The sequence below is a fragment of the Camelus ferus genome, chromosome 35 (genome assembly GCF_009834535.1).
Source record: "Camelus ferus isolate YT-003-E chromosome 35, BCGSAC_Cfer_1.0, whole genome shotgun sequence".
Classification (NCBI taxonomy): domain Eukaryota; kingdom Metazoa; phylum Chordata; class Mammalia; order Artiodactyla; family Camelidae; genus Camelus; species Camelus ferus.
The window spans coordinates 21,848,700-21,871,080 of record NC_045730.1 but is presented as its reverse complement, the minus strand read 5'-3'; the positions used below and the strand labels follow the sequence as shown (position 1 = coordinate 21,871,080).

At 47.9% G+C, this 22,381-nt stretch overlaps 1 protein-coding gene across 4 annotated transcripts in view; it reads right to left on the bottom strand.

Annotated features, from left to right (window-relative positions):
• Positions 1–10,813: 10,813 nt before the first annotated feature.
• Positions 10,814–22,381, bottom strand: part of NRP1 (neuropilin 1) — a 136,423-nt gene continuing 124,855 nt past the window's right edge. For 3 of the 4 annotated variants that reach the window (XM_032473814.1, XM_032473813.1, XM_032473815.1), the window contains exons 16-17: positions 21,211–21,261; positions 10,814–13,664 (exon numbers count right to left, since the gene is read on the bottom strand). In XM_032473814.1, coding sequence (XP_032329705.1) covers positions 13,375–13,664; positions 21,211–21,261 — 341 coding nt within the window. In that variant the 3' untranslated portion in view covers positions 10,814–13,374. The remainder of the gene's footprint in view (positions 13,665–21,210; positions 21,262–22,381) is intronic. The other variant, XM_032473812.1, reaches the window with a different exon arrangement.

The window sequence follows — 22,381 nt, the reverse complement described above, 5'->3', positions numbered from 1 at the left end:
CCTGTGGGTCACTTTGGTATAGGACATCAGCCTTGGTGTCCAAACCAGGTGGTGAGGCATTTGGAAACCACATCCCAGTGATTTCAGCTTGGCAGTTTCCAAGGAAACGGGACCTCACAGGGAGTCCACTTCTTAGCACTGCTGGTAATGAGACTGGGATGTTCCTAACACAACCTAGATTTTAAAAAAATGTTTCTGATAGGACCTGGCCAAGGCCGCATAGGGTCCGTCCCAAGGCACTTCCACAGCTGTGAGAAGAGGGGTGACCTCTCTCTTTTGAGCGATGATTACTTTTCTCACCTAATGACAACATTCCCCGTGACCCCCTCAGCCCCACTTCAGTCCTCCTGCCCGAGTAATGACTACTGCAGGCGTAGTAGTTTCTAAGCTACCTGCGGCGTGGCGGTTCCGACACAGAGCAGTTCCCCCTTCCCCAGTCCGTCTTGAAAATCATTCTCCGTCAGCCGAGACTCCCTTTTGATGAGCTGCTCCATAGCTCCTGAGGAGTTCCATCACTCTTGGTGTAAACTAGTTACTAAGCCTAAATATGTTTGGCTGCAGGTGTGTTCCTGGTGGTCTATTCAGGTGGGAAGCCCCATAAAAAAAGACTGGCAGGACCCCCCGGCAGGGCCACTACTCCCCTGCCAGCACCATCCGATTCCCTGCCCCTGCGGCTTTGTCTCACTTTTTGCCTCTGAAACGGTTTGCTTCTAGGAAAGTGGAACTGACCCCTAAGATTCTATTGGTTCCCTGATCTCACTCCTGGTTGGTCCATTTTTACAAAGCTTGTTCCTAATTGGTCAACTTTTGTTATACGTTATTTGCATAGATGTTGCAAAGTGTAAACTGGCAGCCTATAAAAGCCCATGTAAACCTACAGCCGGGTCCAGAGCTTGGAGTGTTAGGTCCTCTGGGCCCGCTGGCGTAGTAAACCTGAGTTCTCCAACTCTCCAGCGCTGCTTGGTCTCTCGCCAGGATCCAGGTTGCTGTCACAACTGAGCTGTAACACCGAGCTGTAACACTGAGTTGACACATGCTTTTCTGCAACATTTCATCTGATGGGCTTTATCAAAGGGCTACGGTTGGCAAACGTGGGATTCTTCTCCCTACCCCCACTCCTCCATGGGGCACTGGTAAATGTTTTATAGAATCTCTAAAAAGAGGAGAAAAGAAAAAAGCGCTGACTTGCAGGGTTTGCCCATTTGTGTGGTTGTAAATATTCCCACTCGGGTCAGTTTCAAGCTACCAGTATGGGTCCCTGAGCATGGAGTTGGGAAGAGACATACATATTTGGCTCTCAAGGGGTCTGCACCAGTGGGTTCCAGCATGTCTCTGCCACCTTCTCACCCCCTGCCTCAAGCAACATTTTTTGCTCATTGAGTTTTCCAGAATTTGTGTCCGTGGAGTCACTGGTCTTTCCTTTCCCTGTATCTGTGTGAGGAGCCAGGCGCTTGGCTGATTTATAAGCAGTTTCTGAAGAATGTCATGACTGAAACAGATGCTCATGGACAGAGATCTTGCATATAAAAGCCGGCAAATAGCAAAGAACCCAGAATCTCAGAGACCAGCATGTCACAGGCAGTGGCTTCCTGGCCAAAGCAGAGGGCAAACGACTTCGTCCTGGGGGAGAGAAACACCCCCTCTTGGGTAGCAACGCCAGCTGATCTTACTTTGGCCTGGGCTTAATCTGTAAAACTGACAGCAAGACCTGCCTTTTTTCTTACCCTACAAAGAAGATTATCTTTGTGGAATACCCCTGAAGTAATTATAGATAATGGTCCAGATCTGGCACTTACAAGTTCCGCCACTTGGCTGAGAAATGAATTCCCTATCTGCTACTACAAGACCTCATTATGTGCTGCACTGGTGAATTGGTAATGAAGACTTAAAAAGTGTCTGATAGCAAAAGAAGCTTCTTTCTTAGCCTGACTGGCCTCCAGAGCAGGGCCCCAGGGAACAGAGGACTGAACTCAATGCAAATTTCAAACCAGATTACCAGCAGCATCGTATCATCCCCTTGGAACGCTGGGAATGTGGGGACTGTGAAAAGCCAACAAAGAAAGACCGTAGTTAAGGGGAAAGAAAAAAAAGAGAGGACTCTTCAGTTTGATGGCGAGAAAGAAACTGGTTTAAGGTGGGCTGAGAAGATTGGTATTCTTTTCCTAAAAAGGGGTAAGAGCCTTTGACAAGACTACAAAGAAAACAAGTATCACTTGAAGTCAGTGCTCTGCTCAGCAGATTTGTGTAGTAGCTTTCCTGTGCTCCAGGTACCAAACATGAGTTTTACCATCTACAGAGGGAGCAAAGTATTCGAGCTGGTCACTTGCTTCTCTGCTCTGAGATCCGAGCTTAGACATTCCCCGGAAAGTTGCATTTCCCGGGCTCCCTGACCAGCTGGCTTTGGGCCACGTTTAAGGCAGTGGGACCGAATTAAGACTGAGAGTTTGGGTGAAGTAGAAAAGGCAGGTTTACTTCTTTACCCAGCAAAGGAGGTCCCAGTGGGCTAAAGCCTCCAAGACCGAGCACCTGAGGGGAGAGCAGGTAGGGCTTTGACAGCAGCTCAGGGGAGGCGCTGGTTTCCGTGGAGATCACGTGCAGCGTAAGGATGCACTGCGAGGTTGTGCTTGTTTCCACAGAGGCAGCGGTCCCCTTTGTCCTGCAGGGTTTGATGTTCACCACCAGCTTTGGGAGTCTACTATTCTTGTGCCTAGAACAGAGGTGCTTGGGAAAGGGGTCCATGGAAAAGAGCTCTAGAGAGCACTTTTGTGCAGTTTAAAGTCAGGCTGATTAATGCTTCTGGCCTTTTAAGCAGGCTGAGGCCTGGGACCTCTTGCTGCGCTGTTTGCACAGGTGGGAACAACAGAATACAAGGAAACCAAAAGGCTAAAAATAACTGCAGACATGCACAGTTGGGGCGAGTTATGAACAAGATGCACAAAACACCCAACTGCTGTCTCCGAGGTGCGCGGTGGGCAGATCACCCGAGTCCCCTCTCCTTACCAGCCCACTCCTGGTCTGCAAAAGCAGGAGAAAACCCTTTAAATTATTACACAGTGAAGCAGTTACAAATACTGTGTGGTCACCGGTGACGACAGAGTCCTGCTCGGTTACAGCACTAGCAGGATATAGGGGATGGCTGGGGTGACCATGCCAGTCTCTCTCTGCTTTGGGTGGAGCCCCAGGGAGGCCAGCTCCCATGGACCAGACCTGGCCAGGAAACCTTGGCCTCTGGGCCCTGATAACAGCTCCTTTTACCATTTGTTCCTCCAGCCCAGGCAGATATCAGCAACTGTCCAGGGTAATTAAAATCTGCATCACCTCTCAGTCCCCTCTTGGGCTTCACAAGTCTCTCAACACCTTTGTAACTAGTTTATTGCATTAAATTCCTCCTGTTGACCTGGAATGAGCTTGCTTTTATTGTCTAACATGATGCCACTAGAAAGAGAATCTGTGCCAAGGGCTGGGGGTACTGAGACGGTGGTATGCTCTCACTGGTGGGGACCAGGAAGGTTTATGGTAAGTGGGAAATTTGAGTGGCCGCTCCAGAACTGAGTAGGAAGTTCCCAGGCAAGCAGTTGAGGAAGAGGAAGCAGGAGGAGAGAGAGTATCCCCTTTGTTTGCAAAAAACACGGCAGGGGGAGGGTGCCGCTCAGAGGCAGAGCGCATGCCTACCATGCATGAGGTCCTGGGTTCAATCCCCAGGACCTCCATTAAAAAAAAAATAATAAATAAACACACTTAATTACCCCCCGACAACAAAATAAAAATATAGATCATTATTCAAAAAATGAAAAGCAGGGCAATGCGACAGAATATGGAGTTTTCAAGGAATGTCAGAACACAGCTGGAAACGTCAGCCCTCTTCCTGTACTCAGTCTCCCTCTGCAGAGGACTGTTTGCCTAGTCAGCGCCCACTGGGGAAACTTTAAACTGTGTATTTAGCCTCATACCTCTGTTTCCCAACGTCTCCAAACTGCAAGGCACTCTTATTGAAAATCAGATAGTGACTTTCTGGAAGATTCACTTCTTGCTCGCCTCGGTTCTACCAGATATGGGGGTGGAGAGACAGAGACTTCCCGAGTCACTGCTTGGAAACAGCCCAGAGCACATCTATTTAACTTCTTTCTTTCTTTCTTTCTTTCTTTCTTTCTTTCTTTCTTTCTTTCTTTCTTTCTTTCTTTCTTTCTTTCTTCTTTCTTTCTTTCTTCTTCCCTTCCTTCCATTCCTTCCTTCCTTCCTTCCGTCCTTCCTTCCTTCCTTCCTTCTTTCTCTCTCTCTCTCTCTCTCTTTCTTTCTCTCTCTCTCTCTCTTTCTCTCTTTCTCTCTTTCTCTCCTTTCTTATTACAGAGCTATAGTTGACGTACAATGTTGTGTTAGTTTCTGGTGTACACATGGTAATTCAGTCATACACACATACTTTTTCATTATAGGTTATTACAAGATATTGAGCATAGTTCCTTGTGTTCTACAGTAGGTCCTTGTTGTTTACCTATTTCATATACAATAGTTTGTATCTGCTAATCCCAAACTCTCAATTTATCCCCCCACCCCTTCTCATTTGGTAACCATGAGTTTGTTTTCTATGTCTGTGAGTCTGTTTCAGTTTTGTAAATAAGTTCATTTGTATCATTTTTAAAGGTTCCACATATAAGTGATCTCATATATTTATCTTTTTGTCTGACTTACTTCACTTGGGTCCATCCATGTTGCTGCAAATGGCATTGTTTAATTCTTTTTTATGGCTGAGTAGTATTCCATTGTGTATATATATACCACATCTTCTTTATCCAATCCTCTGTCAATGGACATTTAAACATTTTTCTTTTGATAGGAACACAAATGTGTGTAAACATTACTCACTCCTCCCTCCCCACATTCCCACATGCCCAAGGCAACCATGGCCTTTCTGCTGGGGGTGGTCATAGCTTCTAGTCTGGGACCCAAGTGTTGAAGACTGCCCCTGAACCCATTCCAATGACAGCAGAAGGATCTGCTTGCCTTCAAGGAGGATCTGTACATTTCTATGTCATCACACAGCTTCCTTTAGCAGCAGAGCAAATTTTCAAAGATGCTTCCCATTCACTGATCACTTAATCCTTCCACGTGACTCAGTGGGCAGTTGCCCACGAGCATGCAATAGACTGTCAAGACCAGGGATGGCATCTGGGTCTCTATTTTTGGCAGGAACACTTTCTGCCATGCCACAGTCCTCCTGGGGACAGGATGGCCGCTGTCCTAGCAAGTTGACATGTTGTAAGAGCTCCAGGGCCAAGCTTCCATAAAACACACAGAAGCTGCCTGGTTGGCTGAGTTCTCTCCTAGGCTTCACTTAGGAGACAGGGTTCAGAGGGAGATGTTCAACCTAAGACCACACCTCCAGGGCTTTCCTTTCTTACTACCAACCACTTGACCCCAAGAGAAATGCCCTTCTGACCCCTGCTGGCTATGAGAGCACATACACCTTGAGTAGAGAATCATTTCAGAGATGATGTCAGAATACTCTCCCAAACCCCCTCCCGCTGTGATTGGGCAAGAAGGTTAAACCTGGGAAAGGTGGACTGGGTCCTGATTAAACAGGCTGGCAAGACAGAAACAAATAATCACCCTGTACATAGCAGTAATGGAGCAACAAAGTAAATATGAAGGGAGAGGGTTGCCATCCATATTTAACTAGCGGATTAATGTACAGAGGGTGCACTGCACTCTGGGGAGCACTTAGGGGGACCTGAGAGGCAGAAATGGCTCAATTATGATACACGGTCACAGTCAGGGAAGAGGGAGGGGCTGTCTGCATCATTTAACCTGAGGCTGCGAGCTCACATCAGAGGTAATCAAGGGTGATGAAGCAGGGGAAGGATCGTGGGAGATAATTCCAGGCTCATTAGCATGAAGAATTTGTTGAGAGAAGAGAATGGGAAACATGCTGTAAATTCTCATCGAGAGTTCTTCTCCAAGGTCCCTGTATATCTCTGTCTTCTTTATCAAGCATTCTTTTAGGTTTCTTCAGTCCTTCATTTGCTCACCTAGGACAAAGGATCCAAGGACCACTTCACATCTTGGGGCAACATTTCCAACCATAAGTTGGCCTCATGCTCCTGTCTTATGTTCATGCAACCAGATCTATTTCTCAGTGTCTCTCTCTCTCTCTCACCACTTCTCAGAATGGGGACATTGTCAAAGCCTTGCACACAAAATTATTTTCCAGGAGTAAATAATTGTGGGGCATTCTCAGCAAAAGATTAAAGTGTTGTTAGTGTATCAAAGCAGCTGTGATTTTTTTAAAAATTGAAGTGTAGTTGATTTATACACTGTGTTAGTTTCTGGTGCAGCACAGTGATCAGTTACACAGATGTTCTTTTGCTTTATAGGTTGTTACAAGATACTGAGTCTAGCTCCCTGTGCTCTACAGTAGGACCTTGTTTATCTCTTTTATATAGAGTAATTTGTGTCTGCTAATCCCAAACTCCTAATTGATTCCTCCCTCTCTTCCCCTCTGGTAACCATAAGTCTGTTTTGCAATTAAGTTCATTTGTATAATTGTTTTTTAAGATTCTACATATAAGCAATATCATATATTTGTCTTTCTTTGTGTGACTTACTTCACTAAGTATGATAATCTCTAGGTCCATCCATGTTTCTGAAAATGGCATGATTTCATTCTTTTTTATGACTCAGCAGTATTCCATCTGTGTGTGTGTGTGTGTGTGTGTGTGTGTGTGTGTGTTCACACCACAACTTTATCCAGTCGTCTCTTGAGGGACATGTAGGTGGCTTCCATGTCTTGGCTGTTGTAAACAGTGAAAGCAGCTGTGATTCTTCAAGAGGAAGGTAGTTGTATATAGCATTTCCTGAAAACAATAGTCCACAGACTCCTTTTTACGAAAGTGTCTTAAATAACTAAGATTCCACCAAAGACTTTTGGTGAAGGGTTCTTCTCTCTTCTTTGTCTTCCTCAATCAGCCCAGGAATTTCAGTTACCGAGTTCCCTCTACAACATTTTGTTCCTCCTTCCTTCGTGTTTGGGGTGAGACCCCCCTGGCTGGTTTTCTGAGGCTCTCTGTACCAGGGAGTGGAAATGCCTGTGGCACCATCCAGAGACCCCGCCCTGCAGTGCGCACGGTGACTGCACACTCCAGGGCTTTCCCCAGAGCACTCAACCCACGAATGTATTTTATCCTTAGGTGTTAGAATAGCATGCAGATGCTTTGGCACTTAATCAATTAAAAAAAAAAAACATTGTTACTTATGAGGAAATGACAAATCTCAGCACCACTGAGACTGCGTCATATTCTGATACCATTTCTCTAGGAGCTAATGGGGTGTGAGCCTCTAAGGAGGCCAGGAACTTGGATGATCACCTCTCCATGGTTTAATATGCCAGGATCCCTGAATTTTCTCCTGGCATCTTCTGAAATTTTGTTCCCCACTCCATTCTGAGTCTCACTAGCAGCTCCAGGAGCTGCACAGAAAGAGAGAAGCTTCGTCGCTGAGACAGGGAGACGTGCACCAGGAGATTAAAACCAACAGGGGTGAATTTCAGGTGTCAGGTCTCTCTAGAAGGGGCTGCGTTTCACGCCTACCTTGGCCACTACAGGTCTGGATGAATTTGGTCAAGTGGCTACCGCCTTTGTGTTTTGATCTCTTTCCTCATGGTGGAAAACACTGGTAGAGGTCTAATCCTTTTATAATAAACTAGGGGATGGCACATTTTCAGGTGGAAAATAATGGATAACATGGCTTTGTGTTAGTTTTAATCAAAATGTCTATATTAAGATTGAGGTGGGTGATGCTCTGGTTGCAGTTATGGGCGAGGGGACATCCCTTCCTTTGTGTCTTGGTAGCTGTTGGCTGACCTGGGCTTTGGAGCAGAGGAAGCCTACCTTGCTCAGAGAGAGCAGGAATTAGGTGAGAAAGGCTCGTCCCAAGAAAGGCAATGGGAGGGGCAAACAAAAGATGTTAATCAGAGACCCAAGACCATGCCTCCCCTTAGAGAGCCGATTAGTTGGGTTGGGACAAGACAAAGAATGCTGATGTGCTCAGTGCCAAAAAAGGGGAGGATTTTTCACTTCGGGATCTGGAAAGTCAGCAGAAGAGTGAGGAGGGGTCTCCGGTTTGGAATGGCATTGGGGGACAGGGGGCCACAGCACAGGACCCTGCAGGCAGACTGCTGTCTCGGAATCCTGCCTCCACTGGCCCTCCCCCCCCCCCCCCCCGCCATCTTGGTCTCGTTCCTTAACCTCTCTGTGTCCAGGGTCATACTTTGTAAACGGGGACGATGATGGTAACAATACCTGACCCAGAGTTGTCGTAAGTGTGGGTGAAAAATGTCCCCTGCCGTATCAGAAAACAAACGACACTGGCCGTCAGCAGCCCCAGCCTCCCCCAGCTGCGCCCCCTGAGGGGACTCAGGATGGAGAAGAGCAGAATACAGGCTCTGGGCAGCGAAGATGCAGATCAAAGGGAGGATTTCAGTGAGCCCAGACTCTTGTATCTTCCCTTACATACAAAAGTGCCAAATTCGTTAACTTGAGATGTTTGTTCTTTCTTTAATTAGCAGAAATCTTTTGATGTTCAACTACCTGTTTTGTTTTTGCAAAACTCCTGTATATCTTGGATCCTCCCTTACCTCTTTGGAACAGTCCCAGGGCTACCCGAGAGGCTGTCTCCCGGGCTCAAGTCCTCAGTACATCCGTACTTGTGTTTTCTGTGAAGCTGTGGAGTTGCCCTAACACAGTAAGGAAGACAGAGTAGGTGACTGTCAAGAAATATAACCATGAAGAGCTCTTTGAATCCTTAATTTCTCCTTTCATCCCTAACTGTACCTTCTATGATTTGCAGAATGCACGTAGTTAACGTAATACAGATAAGCTGACAGCCACGTGCTACTCATCTGTTGCTCCGTTCTAATGTATAAGCTTTTTTGTTTTTTTCATTCAACTCATGTCCCCAGATGGGAAAAAAAAAAAAAAAAAAAAAGGCTGGCTTATGGCTGGGTAGGAGGGATGGTGGGGGAGGTGAGACCAGATACATCCTGGACTCACCTCTCAACCGACCTAAACTCTGGAGTCTTCACTTATAAAGTGGAATAATGATGAAACATGGCTCACAGAGCTGCTGTGGAAATAGCCAGTGCTTGCAGCATACACAAGTGTAGCATCATCATTCTAGAAGATTCTGATGGTTTATGCCTTCTCTCCTAAAATGATAGAGTTGGTTCGTGGGAACTTTATTGCCAAGAATTGACAGGTGTGTGATAATATGATGCTCTTATCTGGGTCATCCTGCAAGGTTTCTTTAGAACAACAACAACAACAGAAGTCAGTGATCATCCTGGTCTTGTGGGCTTCTTGGTGCCAAGTTCTATTAGGTTTGAGGCTCCCTTCCTTCTGGCTTCCCCAGCTCCGAGCTGAGAAGATGCTGAAGACCCCCCAGTGGACAGAGTTTAGGTAAATGGAGCTACTTCTTGGTGGAACTGGTTTCTAATGCAACACTGTTTTCTAATGCAATACAGCAGCTCTAATTACCTTTGCGAAGCAGAAACATTCTGGAATGTTACAAAAGCCATTTGATTTGCACAAAGATAAAGTGCAGTCCAGCCCAAGGGGCAATTAATATGTTAGCAAGGAAGGCAGGAGATGGAACAATATGTAATTTTCATGTCTTAAGTTAAATGTTTCAATCCTCATGACATATTTAATTCCTGACTTCGAGAAGTATTGTACAGTGATTCAGCTCATTAAACCAAGGGAGAAAGAGCCTAGCTTAGCAGCTCACTCGGGATAAGAAATGGTTGAAAAGCATTTCTGTTTAAGGTCTTCTCAAACAATGAAGCAGAAAACATTAATCTCTGGTCCTCAGTGTTCTTCGGAAAGTATCTCGGGACTAATTCTGAGAGATTCCTCGGAAGTCATCGTGGTTTCTGGAAACTCCCATGAACAGAAATAAAATTTAAATTTGGTGTAGTGATGACCCAGTTCTCACTGTATCTCTGCTTCTTTTCGCTCAGCAAAGGAACCGAAACAGCCACTGAGGAGGGAAAAACGTCCTCTTCTTGGTTAAATCTTGAAAGATGCTAAAGGTGTCAGTGTCTAGAGAAAAGCAGGAACATTGATTCAGCGGGAAGAGCTGTGCTGAGAGGCTGGCCCCTCCCGGAGTCCCTGTGCTTCAGAATTAAGTCTTCATTCAGTCAGAGGAAGCTAAGGGAGGCCGGCTGGCCTGTGGGCGATGGGATGGGGGCGGCCAGTTGTGTGGTAACAGCTTTCTTCAGGGCCTGCCCTGCTCTCCTAAGGAGCGGGCTTTGGCTCCACAATTCTCTAGTCTTTTACTACTAGTATTATTATTCCCACTACTATTATTTTGGTCCCAGATGGAATCAATTTTTTCCTAAGATTTTAGGAAGCTAATAGCAATGCTATGCTCAACTTTTCCCTGCAACTAAATTTAGCAAGGGCGCTGGAATAAACATTGTCAGTTTTATTACCTATTTTCTATGAGAACAAAACTTACCAACAGATATTTGGGAATTTCATTAAAGAAAACTTTACCAAGTGGAATATGGAAATGTTTGACACAAGACTTAGAGTTGAAAAATTTCCATGTATAAGGCCAAATTCTTCGTGCCTTATCTTGACAAGTGTCCAATTTGGATTGATAGTTCACTGTCAGGAAATGTCTTCTTAATCTTCTCTCCTTATTAGGATGTTATTTTTAAAAGAGAACTTTAAAAAAAAATCTTGAAAGTTATTTGATGCTGGAATAATACCAATTTCTTTAACAATAAGAAAGCTAATATAATAAAAGCCATCAGGTTTGGGATATTTTATGAAAATGTTTAATTCAACTGTTTCTTTGGAATGTAGTAGTCATAGTTTGGAATTTAAGTTACAGTTCAGTTCTATGTGGTTTTTTTTTTTTTAATGCAACTCAGTGTCTGAGAATACAAATGTCATTTAAAGTTAAGGCTTCGCTGTTCATTTTGAAACAACAATTTACAAGTGTCGTATCATCATAGAAAATAAAAACTTCTGTAAAAAAAATTTGCACAAAATTTTATGATGGTACAAAAAATGAAGCAATAATATACCAGTAAAATGAAAACATTTTACTACAGAAAGTTTTATAGATTTCAATAAAGAAAAAATATGTTATTTTACACCTTTTAAAATTACGAAACAATCTAAAACAATATAAACTGAACATTTTGTAACACTGCCTTTACAAATTAATAACTTTATAAACATATAATTTTTAAATATATTTATCAGTGCAAGATACTTTAAAATTTAAAGTTGCAGTATCATTTTTCCTTGGCTGAGGACAACTTTAGGTCTGTGGCCTTAAAAAAAAAATCAAGTCTTACTTTTGTCTTGGTATGATTATAACGGCTGAATGGATGCCTCTGGGATGAGACTCTATTCTTTCATAGCGATTAATACTTTCCTGGAAACAAAAGGCATTCTCAATCCAATTAAACCAGGATGAATGGACTTTCCCTCCATGATGCAAATGGGACTCCCACTAACTTATCTGACTGAGTCCTACCGCTGTGCAGGAAGGCAGGAAGAGCTGAGCTCTTACATACAACACAGCAAGACACAAACGCATTGAAAACAACCAGCACTTCTTTGGGTTAATTCAATGCTGCCTGATAAGATATTTACTTCTCGGTGCCATTGGAGGCTGAGGTCTTGCCAGCCCTAAAGCAGGCTTTTTCTTTGTCAGCCCTTGGAAGTTTCTAGATGCACTCGTTCAAGTCAATGTTTTTTTCAGGGATGCTGTTGAATGTATTTTTAAAAACATCATTTTGACTTTACTCATTTTCTTCCCCTCTCTTATCTTAAGATAATTCATCCCCAGGCACCAGGATTTATAGTTGCATTCTTAAATTAACTGTTCTTTCTTCCACTTCCCTTGTCTGACTCAATATCAAAACAAGAAGGTTCTCATGGGTCACTTCTGTGTATTTGGATGGAAAAATCTCATATTTTTGGATTTGGGGAGAATTTATTTAGGTCTCACTTGAGAGCCAATTAGTATTATTTCTTCCTTCAGTGTATCTCTTTCTATTAAATGCAGACATTCCTATCAAAGATCATTTTGATTGAAATAGACTGACAGATGGCTTAAGGAAAAAAGATACTGCTGCTTTAACCAGTTAACGAGAAAACCAAAGTTAGACTTTGGAGGGCAAAGTTAGGAATTTCCCTTATTTATTTTCAAACATAAAGTCTAGTAAAATTGTTTGCCATTCCCAGCAAGTTAAAGCTGCAAGTTTCTTTTCTGGATAATGGCAAATGCTTAAATCCTAAGAGAGAAAAAATACAGAGAGAGAGAGAGGAGAGAGAGAGAGAGTGAGATTACATTTGAAAATACATTCCATATGAAAGAACAGTAAGAGAGAATATTGCAGCTTTATACAAAAGGGTCAAGAGACAAGAAATTGAACTACGGAAAAAGCCAGAACAAGTAAGCCACGTTGCCAAATCTTCGGAGCCCTTGCCTTCCCGGAGGCTGGCATCTGACACTAAAATATACTTTCTTCTCAGTCAGGGGGCCGCCAGGGTTTGATGAAAGGGGAGGGCTTTCAACAGCGGGAGACAGGGCGGGTTCATGGAACACAATGAGAAGCGGTACAAACAAAAAGGCACTTGAGAGGACGCAGACTAGCCAGTGCCAAGGGTTTTTCGTTGGGGTCGTCGGCATCACACCCAGTTGCCAGCGGTGTTTGGTGACAGCACAGTTTTCTGCACGGAGTTCACAGCACGAGGTTCCAGACAACACTGGAGAACGAGGAGGAAACCCGACGGTATTGCTTCGTAGACAGAGCTGACACACTGTACACCCGGTGCTGAGGCTGCGGCACTAGGAAAGAAGACATCGCACTCCTCCTCGGCTTGCGCACGACGCGGGCATTTCCACACAAGGACAACTTCAGGATGCACTGAAATGCGGTTTTTCGGATACACTCTGGGCACTGGGCTACGGGTAGCATGTCCATCCAAAGGGCCCCACTGAATACACTTGGTGCCAGCATCTTGGGTTTTGCACAGTTTCCGAGAAGAATCCAGAAGAGGAGAGAGAAGGGAAAAGGGGAAGGGGGAGTCAAAAATGAATGATTAAGTCCATCATCCTTGGTCTCCACATCAGCATTTGATTATTCAAATGAAACCCACAGAAAGAGGCTGACTGGTCATGATTCCAATTGTGAACATGGCGAAGTCGTTCATGTCTGTCAGCCAAATGCATTGCAGCTCCTGAGAAAATCTGGCTTGGCGTCATCAACGCGCTTCCCAGCCTGACCAGTGAGAGACCAGCCGCCCCGCACGCCCCAGCTCGTCCTCCGCTCCCCACGCACCTTGTCACCTCCCTCTGCCCTCACGCCTCCGAGTACGTGCTCTGTGAATTCAGTTTGTCTTTTTTCAACTTCACGCCATCCACGAGTTCAAAGTTATAGTTCTCCAGGGCGGACAAGTTTCTCTCCGACATCCCGTTGTGCCAGCAGGCGCAGTACAGCACGACCCCACACACGGCGCCCAGGAGGACGCCCAGGGCGCTCATGGCGATGATGGTGATGAGGATGGGGTCCAGGGTCTTCAGCACGCTGCCTGGCTTCCTGGAGATCTTCTCCTCGCCTTCTCCCACGCCTTCATAGCCCTGGGTGCTCCCTGGGGAGAAAGACAAAGTTAGCTCGGTGAGCACTGCCAGCACACCTGATGCCACCTGATGGCAGCGGGCAGGGACACAGACAAGAAGGGAAGAAGCTCAGGTCCCGCCTGGGCTATGCTCCCCCAGGAGCCTCAGGGGGCTTTTGTCCTGGGGTTTGGCTCCCCCATTGCCCAGAAACACCAACGTTGGTGATCTCTGACTGATCACTGGGAGTCCCGGCCTGGGCAGGCAGGGGACTGGGGCGCTGGTGCCGTGATTCGAACAGAGAGCTGAGCACGTGGAAACCACTGACGCTGGGTAAACGGTGAGGGTTATGTTCTAATCGAATTCAGATTTCATGCAGCCCACCACCTGTGAGATTGTGATCTGGGTTTACCGTCCTCGGCCAGATACACGGTCTGTAAGCTTTGCAAAATGCGCCGTCACACGTTTGTCGAGCCGAGGAGCCCACCACTCCCGGTGAGTTTGCCTGATTCCCCAGCCAGGCCCGAGGAGCCCGCACAGCTGCCCTTCCAGGTCACCCCATGGAAAATCTTCAAGTCAAACACGTTTCCCCCAGGTCTGCGGTGGTTTCACTCAAGAAGGAGAGATCTTGCAGAACAAAGGGATGCTTGCTGCTGACATTTAAACCGGCTCAGGGCTCAAATCTAGGAGTGGGGTCTGGGTTGTGTAAGGCTGAGGCAGCCTAGCGGCTCCAAAATGAAACTAGAATCACAAGGCAGACCAAAGGTGAGGCGTCGCGTAGGAACAGGGCAGCAGACACAGCAGCTGCTCACAGAAGGCAGCACCTGGTGACCACGACAGCCACGGTGACGTGGGCCAGGCAGACGCGCAAATGGACGGTCGCCCCATACCTTCTGAGTGCTAAACGCCCCTAATGCTTTAAAGGTCACCAATCATAACTAACCACCACCCCTCTCCCCCATCCCCACGACCCCCACCCTAGCCCTTTTGCTTAATTGGTTGATAATTCAATAAAATGCTGGGGTTGTCAGGGGCTGGGGGGCGATCTGGATCCAGTGCACTCCCGGCCTCAAGTCGGCTGGTAGAAGCGCTGGCCTGGGTCCCCTCCCGTCCCGAGCCCGTCTGGCTGCACCTGAACTCCTGGCTCTCGGCTCGCTCTTCACTCCGCACACAAGCAACAGGGGACGCAACGTCCAGGGAATTCGCGTGCACAGTGGGCCTCAGGAAACAAGGTAGCTAACAGGTTTTTTAGGATCCCAGATTTGTCGGGCTCCCAGACACTCGGAGCCAAGGAAGGGCTGATCGCCCGGCAGAGGCGTCTGAGCCTGACGAGCGGCGCCCCTGTGAGGAGCACCTCCCGGCATCTGGGATCTTGGCTTCTTCCCGGGCTTTACGGGGATGGCCTGTTGCCTCCCTTCCTTCCGCAGTTGTCTGGTAACTCTGGCCTTGGTCTGCTGGGCTTGCCTGTGGTGGCGCCAGGTTAGTCCTGACACCCTTGGTGTCCAGACAATAGCCAGTTACAATTTGACCAACTTATGGGGTTGCACAAACTACAGTGCAACCAATGCAACGGAAATGGATCCTAAATACTGTAAATGTGGCTTCCCGGCGGCCAGCAGCCTGTTACGCTCATCCTCTTGGTTTGCTGCCGGGAGAGCAGTGGCTGTGCGGCTACCGGTGCTGTGGCGAAAAGCCTGAGCCATCCTGCCACCCACAGCAGCCCCAGCCCGTCATGCGTCAGACCCCCTGGCAGCCCACCCTGGGATCTGAGGCCAGAGCCCCATCCACAGGCCCCGGACTCCCCTCCCGACCAGTCTGAGGAATTGAGACACGTTCTTTAATTTACTGCGGGAAAACCTCAATCCAAACCCCAGTCTAGCGGGGCATACCGTACACGGGGTTTGTTGGAAGACATGGTAGCCAACAAAGACCACTCGGGATATGGAAATTATGCAAAGGGGACAACTGAGTCCTGGATGAAAAAATTAAATAAAAAGGGGTGGTTCCCCAGTGAGGGTGCCCTGGAACCCTCCAAATGGCAGAGAACAACCCAAATGCTTAAAAACAAGAGAAGGCATAAAGACCTCCCACTAGTGCCTCAGGCCAAGACCGTGTGGGAAGAGGCAAACCCCAAGGCCGACCTGGCCGTGGCTCCACACAGAAGGAGGGAACCCAGGGAGCCCCTCCCCGACCCTCAGAGACACAGATCCAGAGGAGTGGGATGAGGATATTTGGAATAGTAACCCCAGTTCCTTCCAGAAGGCCCTTGCCACTCAGGCCTTTCGAGTTACCCAAGATGCCCAGGGCCTCCCACCATAGGTACTTGGAACACCCAGGCCGACAACAGACCTGAGCAAAACCATAAAGATATATGGCCCAGGCAGCCCAGGGTGTGTACAAGGCCTCGGGGGCATCATAGATGCCACAACCCCACCGGCCAGGATCTAAGGCACCTGCTCAAGGCAAATGGCGATGGCCACCAGCCTGATCCAAGAGCAAATTGAGCAATGGGTTACCAGTCTGGCCAGTGGTCAACAATGGACGGCAGCCCAAGTGAGGGAGGGGAAATGACCAGCCTGGGCACCCCATCCCCAATGCAGCTCTTCGCCGACGTTATCCGGACTGGGTTACTGAGGCCATGGAGCGCTGGCCCCAGGCAGGTCCCCGGGAGGCTCTGGCCAAGGTCCTGCAAGGCCCCAAGGAGGACTACTTAACCTTCCTGGATAGGCAGCAAAAGGCGGGGGACCAGGTCACCTCCGACCCAGGGGCCCAAGAGAGACTCACAGAGGAGCCCAGTTACCAGCACCATCAAACCCATTCCCAGCGCCTTGACTTCTCGAGGGCAAACAAAGGGGGGCCTAACTGACAAAATTCGGACTGCAAATGAGATCCATCCTGACGACATGGCCCTCGTGGAGGCCCTAACAGCCACCATGGCCGGCCAAGGTGGTCCTGGGCCCAGAGGTCCCCAACCAAAAGGGCCCTGGGCAAGGTGGGCACTGGAAAAATGAATGCTCTAGTCGGCGCCAAGATACAGGCAGAAAACCATGCCTGACCCCACTGTCAGGCCAAAAACACCCTGCCCCATCTGCCAAACACCTGGTCACTGGGCAGCCTGGTGCCCCGGGAAGCTGGCAAAAAATGGGCAGCAGGAGGGCCAGTAAGTCCCCGAGGCCATCCCCTGGATGACTCAGAGGGAGAAGTCCTCGTCTGCCCCGGGGACACCCCTGCCATAGCCCTCATGTGGCGAGCCCTGTGACCCGGCGCCCGTGCCCCGAGGCCCACGATGGACGGGGACAGCTGCTTTGATCTCGTCACAGCCACTGATCAGAGACTGCCAGGAAATGGGGCGGTCACCCCTGTCCTCCGGGGGCCAGTCTAAATATCCCAGCAGGGCTTACTGGCCACCTTGATGTTAGGCCTGGACTATTTCAATATAATTTTGACACAGGAAACAATTGGCTACTCCCAGGGATTTGGACTGAGGTTATTCTCCAATTAAAAATTACAATCATCTGACTGGGACATGTGTGCCGGGGATCACGCCCGCCTCACAATACTTGGCGCAGCCCCCATCAGATGGGTTCAAGCCCAGGCATTCCCAGTGCTGGACCTGGGTCACCCGCCTGTCATCAGAGTACGAGCTGCAGGCCAGGAAGTTTGAGGCCTCCTGCATACAGGCGCCCCAGGGGATGTGCTCTGGAGAAATATCACACATGAGCCTTGGCAGGGCCCGGTCCCAGTCCTAGACGGATGGAAAGGACATCTATTAATGAAAACCCCCGAGGGAGATGGACGGACCCCTGGCGGCATGCTGGACTGTGGTGGCCGGCGGCTGCCGAGCCCAGTGCCCCTCTCGTAACAAATGAGACCTCGGGCCCAGACCTGTCAGTGCAGGAGAGGGAGGGAACAAACCTCCAACCCAGCGGAGAATGAAGGAACCAGACATCCCCAGAGACAGAGAAACCGAGGCTGACACTCAGGACCTCAGGGATCACCAGGGGGATGCTGGGACCACGCCCCAAACCCGGAAAGAAACCAGAGGACCCGATGCCAGACCCACTGGAGACGCCAACGCCGGCACCTAGAAGCACATTGAGCACCAGAGGACTGCTGGCGCCCATGCGGGAGGCCCGATCGTGCCATCCAAAATTCCCACCCGAGGACCCTGAGCCAAAATTTCCTTTCCCCCGCTTCCCGCTTTCATATCTAGATCCCACAGCAATAGCTCCGCCGGAAACTCTTACCCCACACCCCTCCCCCTCTTTACGCCTCACGGCACACCCGCCCCCATCTGCGGATGCCTAACTAGACAACTTTGGGTGCAAGCCAACTGCTCTGTATTTTGGCTTTTGCAGCAGGAGACTGAACGAGACCAGGATGGCCCCAGGAGCCCTGGCCATGCTGCTGGGACGCTTGGTCCGGCCAGCCGGACAAGGTGTCAGACTCTTGATCTGTCTCCTTGCCCGTCGAAGGGCTACAGGAGGAATCCAGTGAAAAATGGCCAGATATCAATTGCTGTCAAGGGAGGACGCGGAAGTAGTTTGAGCTTTTACAATAAAAAGAGAGCACATGTAAGGCTGAGACAGGCTAGTGGCTCTGAAATGAAACTAGAATCACAAGGCAGACCAAAGGTGAGGTGTTGCTATACGAACAGGGCAGCAGACACAGCAGCTGCTTGCAAAAGGCAGTACCTGGCGACCACGACAGCCACGGTGACGCAGGCCAGGCAGACGCGCAAATGGACGGTCGCCCCACACCTTCTGAGCGCTAAATGCCCCTAATGCTTTAAAGGTCACCAGTCATAACTAACCACCACCCCTCTCCCCGCCATCCCCACGATCCCCCACCCTAGCCCTTTTGCTTGATTGGTTGATAATTCAATAAAATGCTGGGGTTGTCGGGGGTTGGGGGTGATCTGGGTTCAACGCGCTCCCGGCCTCAAGTCGGCCGGTAGAAGCGCTGGCCTGGGTCCCCTCCCGTCCCGAGCCCGTCTGGCTGCACCTGAACTCCTGGCTCTTGGCTCGCTCTTCACTCCAACACAAGCAACAGGGGACACAACGTCCAGGGAATCCGCGTGCGCGGTGGTCCTCAGGAAACAAGGTAGCTGACAGGTATTTTAGGATCCCCAGACTTGTCGGGCCGGAGACGCTCAGAATCTGGGAAAGCCTAGATCACCCTCGGCCCGGCAGAGGCGTCTGAGCCTGACGAGCATTGTGCTGCACAGAACACGTTTAATAACCGAGGAGTGGGATGTCTTCTTTCTTAGTACTGCAGCCTCAGCACCTGGTGTACAGCGAGTCAGCCCTGTCTGCAAAGCCATAACTGTTGGGTTTCTTCCCCGTTCTCCAGCGTTGTCCAAAACCTCGTGCTGTGACCTCGTACAGAAAACTGCCATCATCAGACACCGCTGGTGGCCGGGTGTGATGCCAGCGACCCCAGCTTTGCAGCCTTGGTGGTTTGGCTGGAGACAGTCACGCGGCTCTGCCCTCAGGCACTGGGGAAATGTTTTCTTAAGAGTGGAACATGAGAAATTATTAACAGGGGAGCTTTGAGCCTAATTACCTGGTACTAGAAATGAGACTAAAATGTTAATGTGCAGCAGGCATGGTGTTTGCTTAATGGTGTTCTGATCAACAAGGGTTCCAATCAAAGGAAACTAAAAATACAAGACGCAAGTCCCTAAACAGGGGAAAACAAGCCATGGGGACATATTAATATTCTCTCCCTCGATGCAACTTTGTTTTGACACAACCTCTAATAAAGTTTACATCTCAATGTGGACGATGTAACTCAGCTAAATGAGCCACGTATTAACATCACCAGCCGCACAGTAAGGTGCCATGTTTATTTTCTCTATCAAGTCTAAGTCTGGGTACAGCAGGTCCATGTTTCTCACGGCAGCAGGTGCCCAGGCTGATGGACCGCGTACAGGACAGCAGGCAGCAGCTGCGAGGGCCGCTGGGGCAGATGTCCAACACCCACCACTGCTGGGAGGGGGTGGAGACGTCTGGGATAAAATGACATTGGGTAAGGCCTGACTCCGACCAAACATCTTGCATTTGATCACAAAGCAATGTTCAATGAAAACACGGTCTGAAGTCTGAGGCTACCACCTAATTAGCTGTGTTACCAAGACCAAGTCACTGCTCTGAGTTTCAGTCTCCCCATCTGTGAAATGGGAATAAATATATCCCCGAGAGCGGCTGTCAGGATTGAGTAAGACAATGCACATAAAGTGGTTGGAGCACACTGGCTCCTCAGTAAACCCTCCTCCTCCTCCTTAGTGATGTCATCATCATCCCCAAACTAGGGTCTCACAGAAGCAACCTAATGTCCGCCAACAACGAGTGGAGAAGGAGGTTGTGGTGTGTGTGTGTATATATATATATATAGATAGATATATATATATGTAAATATATACATAAAATAGAATATTACTCAGTCAAACATAAGTTCATACTGTACAGCACAGGGAACTATATCCAATATCTTGTAGTAACTTATGGTGAAAAAGAATATGAAAACAGACATATGTACATTCATGTATGACTGAGGCATTATGCTGTACACCAGAAATTGACACAACATTGTAAACTCACTATACTTCAGTAAAAAAAAAAAAAAAAAGAAGCTAAGAAATAGAATATTACTCAGCCATAAAAAATAAGGAATTCATGCCATCTGCAGCAATGTGGATGGGCCTAGAGATCACCATTATCAGTGAAGTCAGTCAGAAAGACAAATATCATATGATACCACTTATATGTGAAATCTGAAAGAATGACCAGACTTACTTACAAAACACAGAGAAAACAAACCAAAGGGGAAGGGGAGAGGAGGGACACATTAGGAGTCTGGGATCCGCAGACACACATTACTGTATATAAAAGAGATAAATGACAAGGTCCTACTGCACAGCACAGGGAACTCTATTCAATAGCTTGTAATAACTTATAATGAAAAAGAATATATATATATATGTATAACTGAATCACTATGCTGTACACCAGAAACTAACACAACATTGCAAATCTACTATACCTCAATTTAAAAAAATGAAAAAAAACTGTTTCACTAGAGGAGGAGGGTAGTAGATGGATAAAACACAACAGATCATCACAGAAACTGGGCACCTGTCCTTTAACGATTATAGCTGGATATCAACCAGACACCAGAACTTGGGCTGGTTTCAAATTATTGTATGAAAATTACTACAGGTCTTTGGGAAAGAAAGTCTTCATGAGTTTCCTGTTTCCATAGCTGTAAAATGAGAGTGTTTCACCCCATTGTCCTCCAGGTCCCTCCCCCAGTGCAGGCAGGGAAGGGCCAGGGCAGGCACATGTCCCCAGGGCTCCACCGCTTACAGGGCGGAGCCTCTCACAGGGACCCCCGACGTGTGCGGAGCAGGTAGGAGGGGCCGTCTGGTGACCGTCCAAGGCCCAGTCCCACGGACAGGGATGCTCAGTTCACGTGCACTGCTCTGATTCCAGAAGGCACCAGACTTCCGGAAAGTTTCTCCCAAATATAAACAAAGCCACAGTAAAAGGTTTTAAGAATTGGTCAGCAGGACAAATTTACCTGTTTCGTCCATTTTATTTTCTGGGTTCTTTTTATCCAGGTCTTCTGGTTCTGACAAGTCAAACAAAATTGAAAGAGATATTTGAAGAGTCAACCAAACACAACACACATAAACCCTTACACACACACACACACACACACACACACACACAATCACTAATGGCTCTGCTGGGTTTCCACTGGAGTTCTCAGCACAATCTGACCCCACCGAGTAACCGGCCAGCAGTGGAAAGGCAATCCTAAATGACCCTGGAATGGGTGCCAGAGCCAAGTCCAGGGAGCCCTGCAGTAGCAGACTGTTGTCTTAGGAGCAGAGCAGGGCGGAGAGAGAGGGTTTTGGCTCTTTGGGCTGGGAGAATATTTGGTAAAAACAGAAAACAGCAGTGGGCTGTCCACGTGGCTACCGTCTTGCGCTTTTGTAGATAAGTGCTCCCTACTCGATGAGCCTTGGCTTCCCATATAGTAGGTCCGCTAACTAAGGCCAGGCGCCGTATCCTGTGTCTACCGCCTCCCAAAAAAAGGTCTGTGGAGAAGTGGAGTCCTGGTGTCCTTTGTGTTCTGAGCAGGGGACAAGGATTTGGTTCACTGTTATGTCTCCAGCATTTAAAATAGTGTCCGGAACATATCTGGTGCCTCAATAAATATTTGTTGTATTAATGCATGAATAAATAATGCAATAAACAACTGAAAACCTCACAGCACCCCTGGCTAAATATTCAAGGAAACGTATCTGACGAGTAATTGTAGACTTCTCTTAGACACCTTTCACTGTGAGAGCAGCATGAAGTGTCTTCAGGGTGCTTGAGTTGTGCCTTTGAGTCCATGCCGGGCAGTAGCCACAGCCAAGGGGACCAGTCACGTGGAAGGGAAAGGCTCGTGGACCTGTCTCAGCCTCTGCACATTCACTGTGGCACTTGGATGCTGCTTTGCACACAGTAGGTGGCCAGTGAAGACTTGCTGAGCTGAAGTGAACTGACTCCCTTGTTGCAGTGGGTGGACTTCATGCTCGCATTCCAAAACCGTCACATCATCTCCCTCTCATCTTCGAACAGAGAAGAAGCAACAGTGACACACACACCATGTAACTATCCGAAGTACCCATTTTAACAACTGTGCAGACGTGGATGTGGGTCGTTTGTAAAGTAGCCATAACTTAAATATTAAGCCTTGT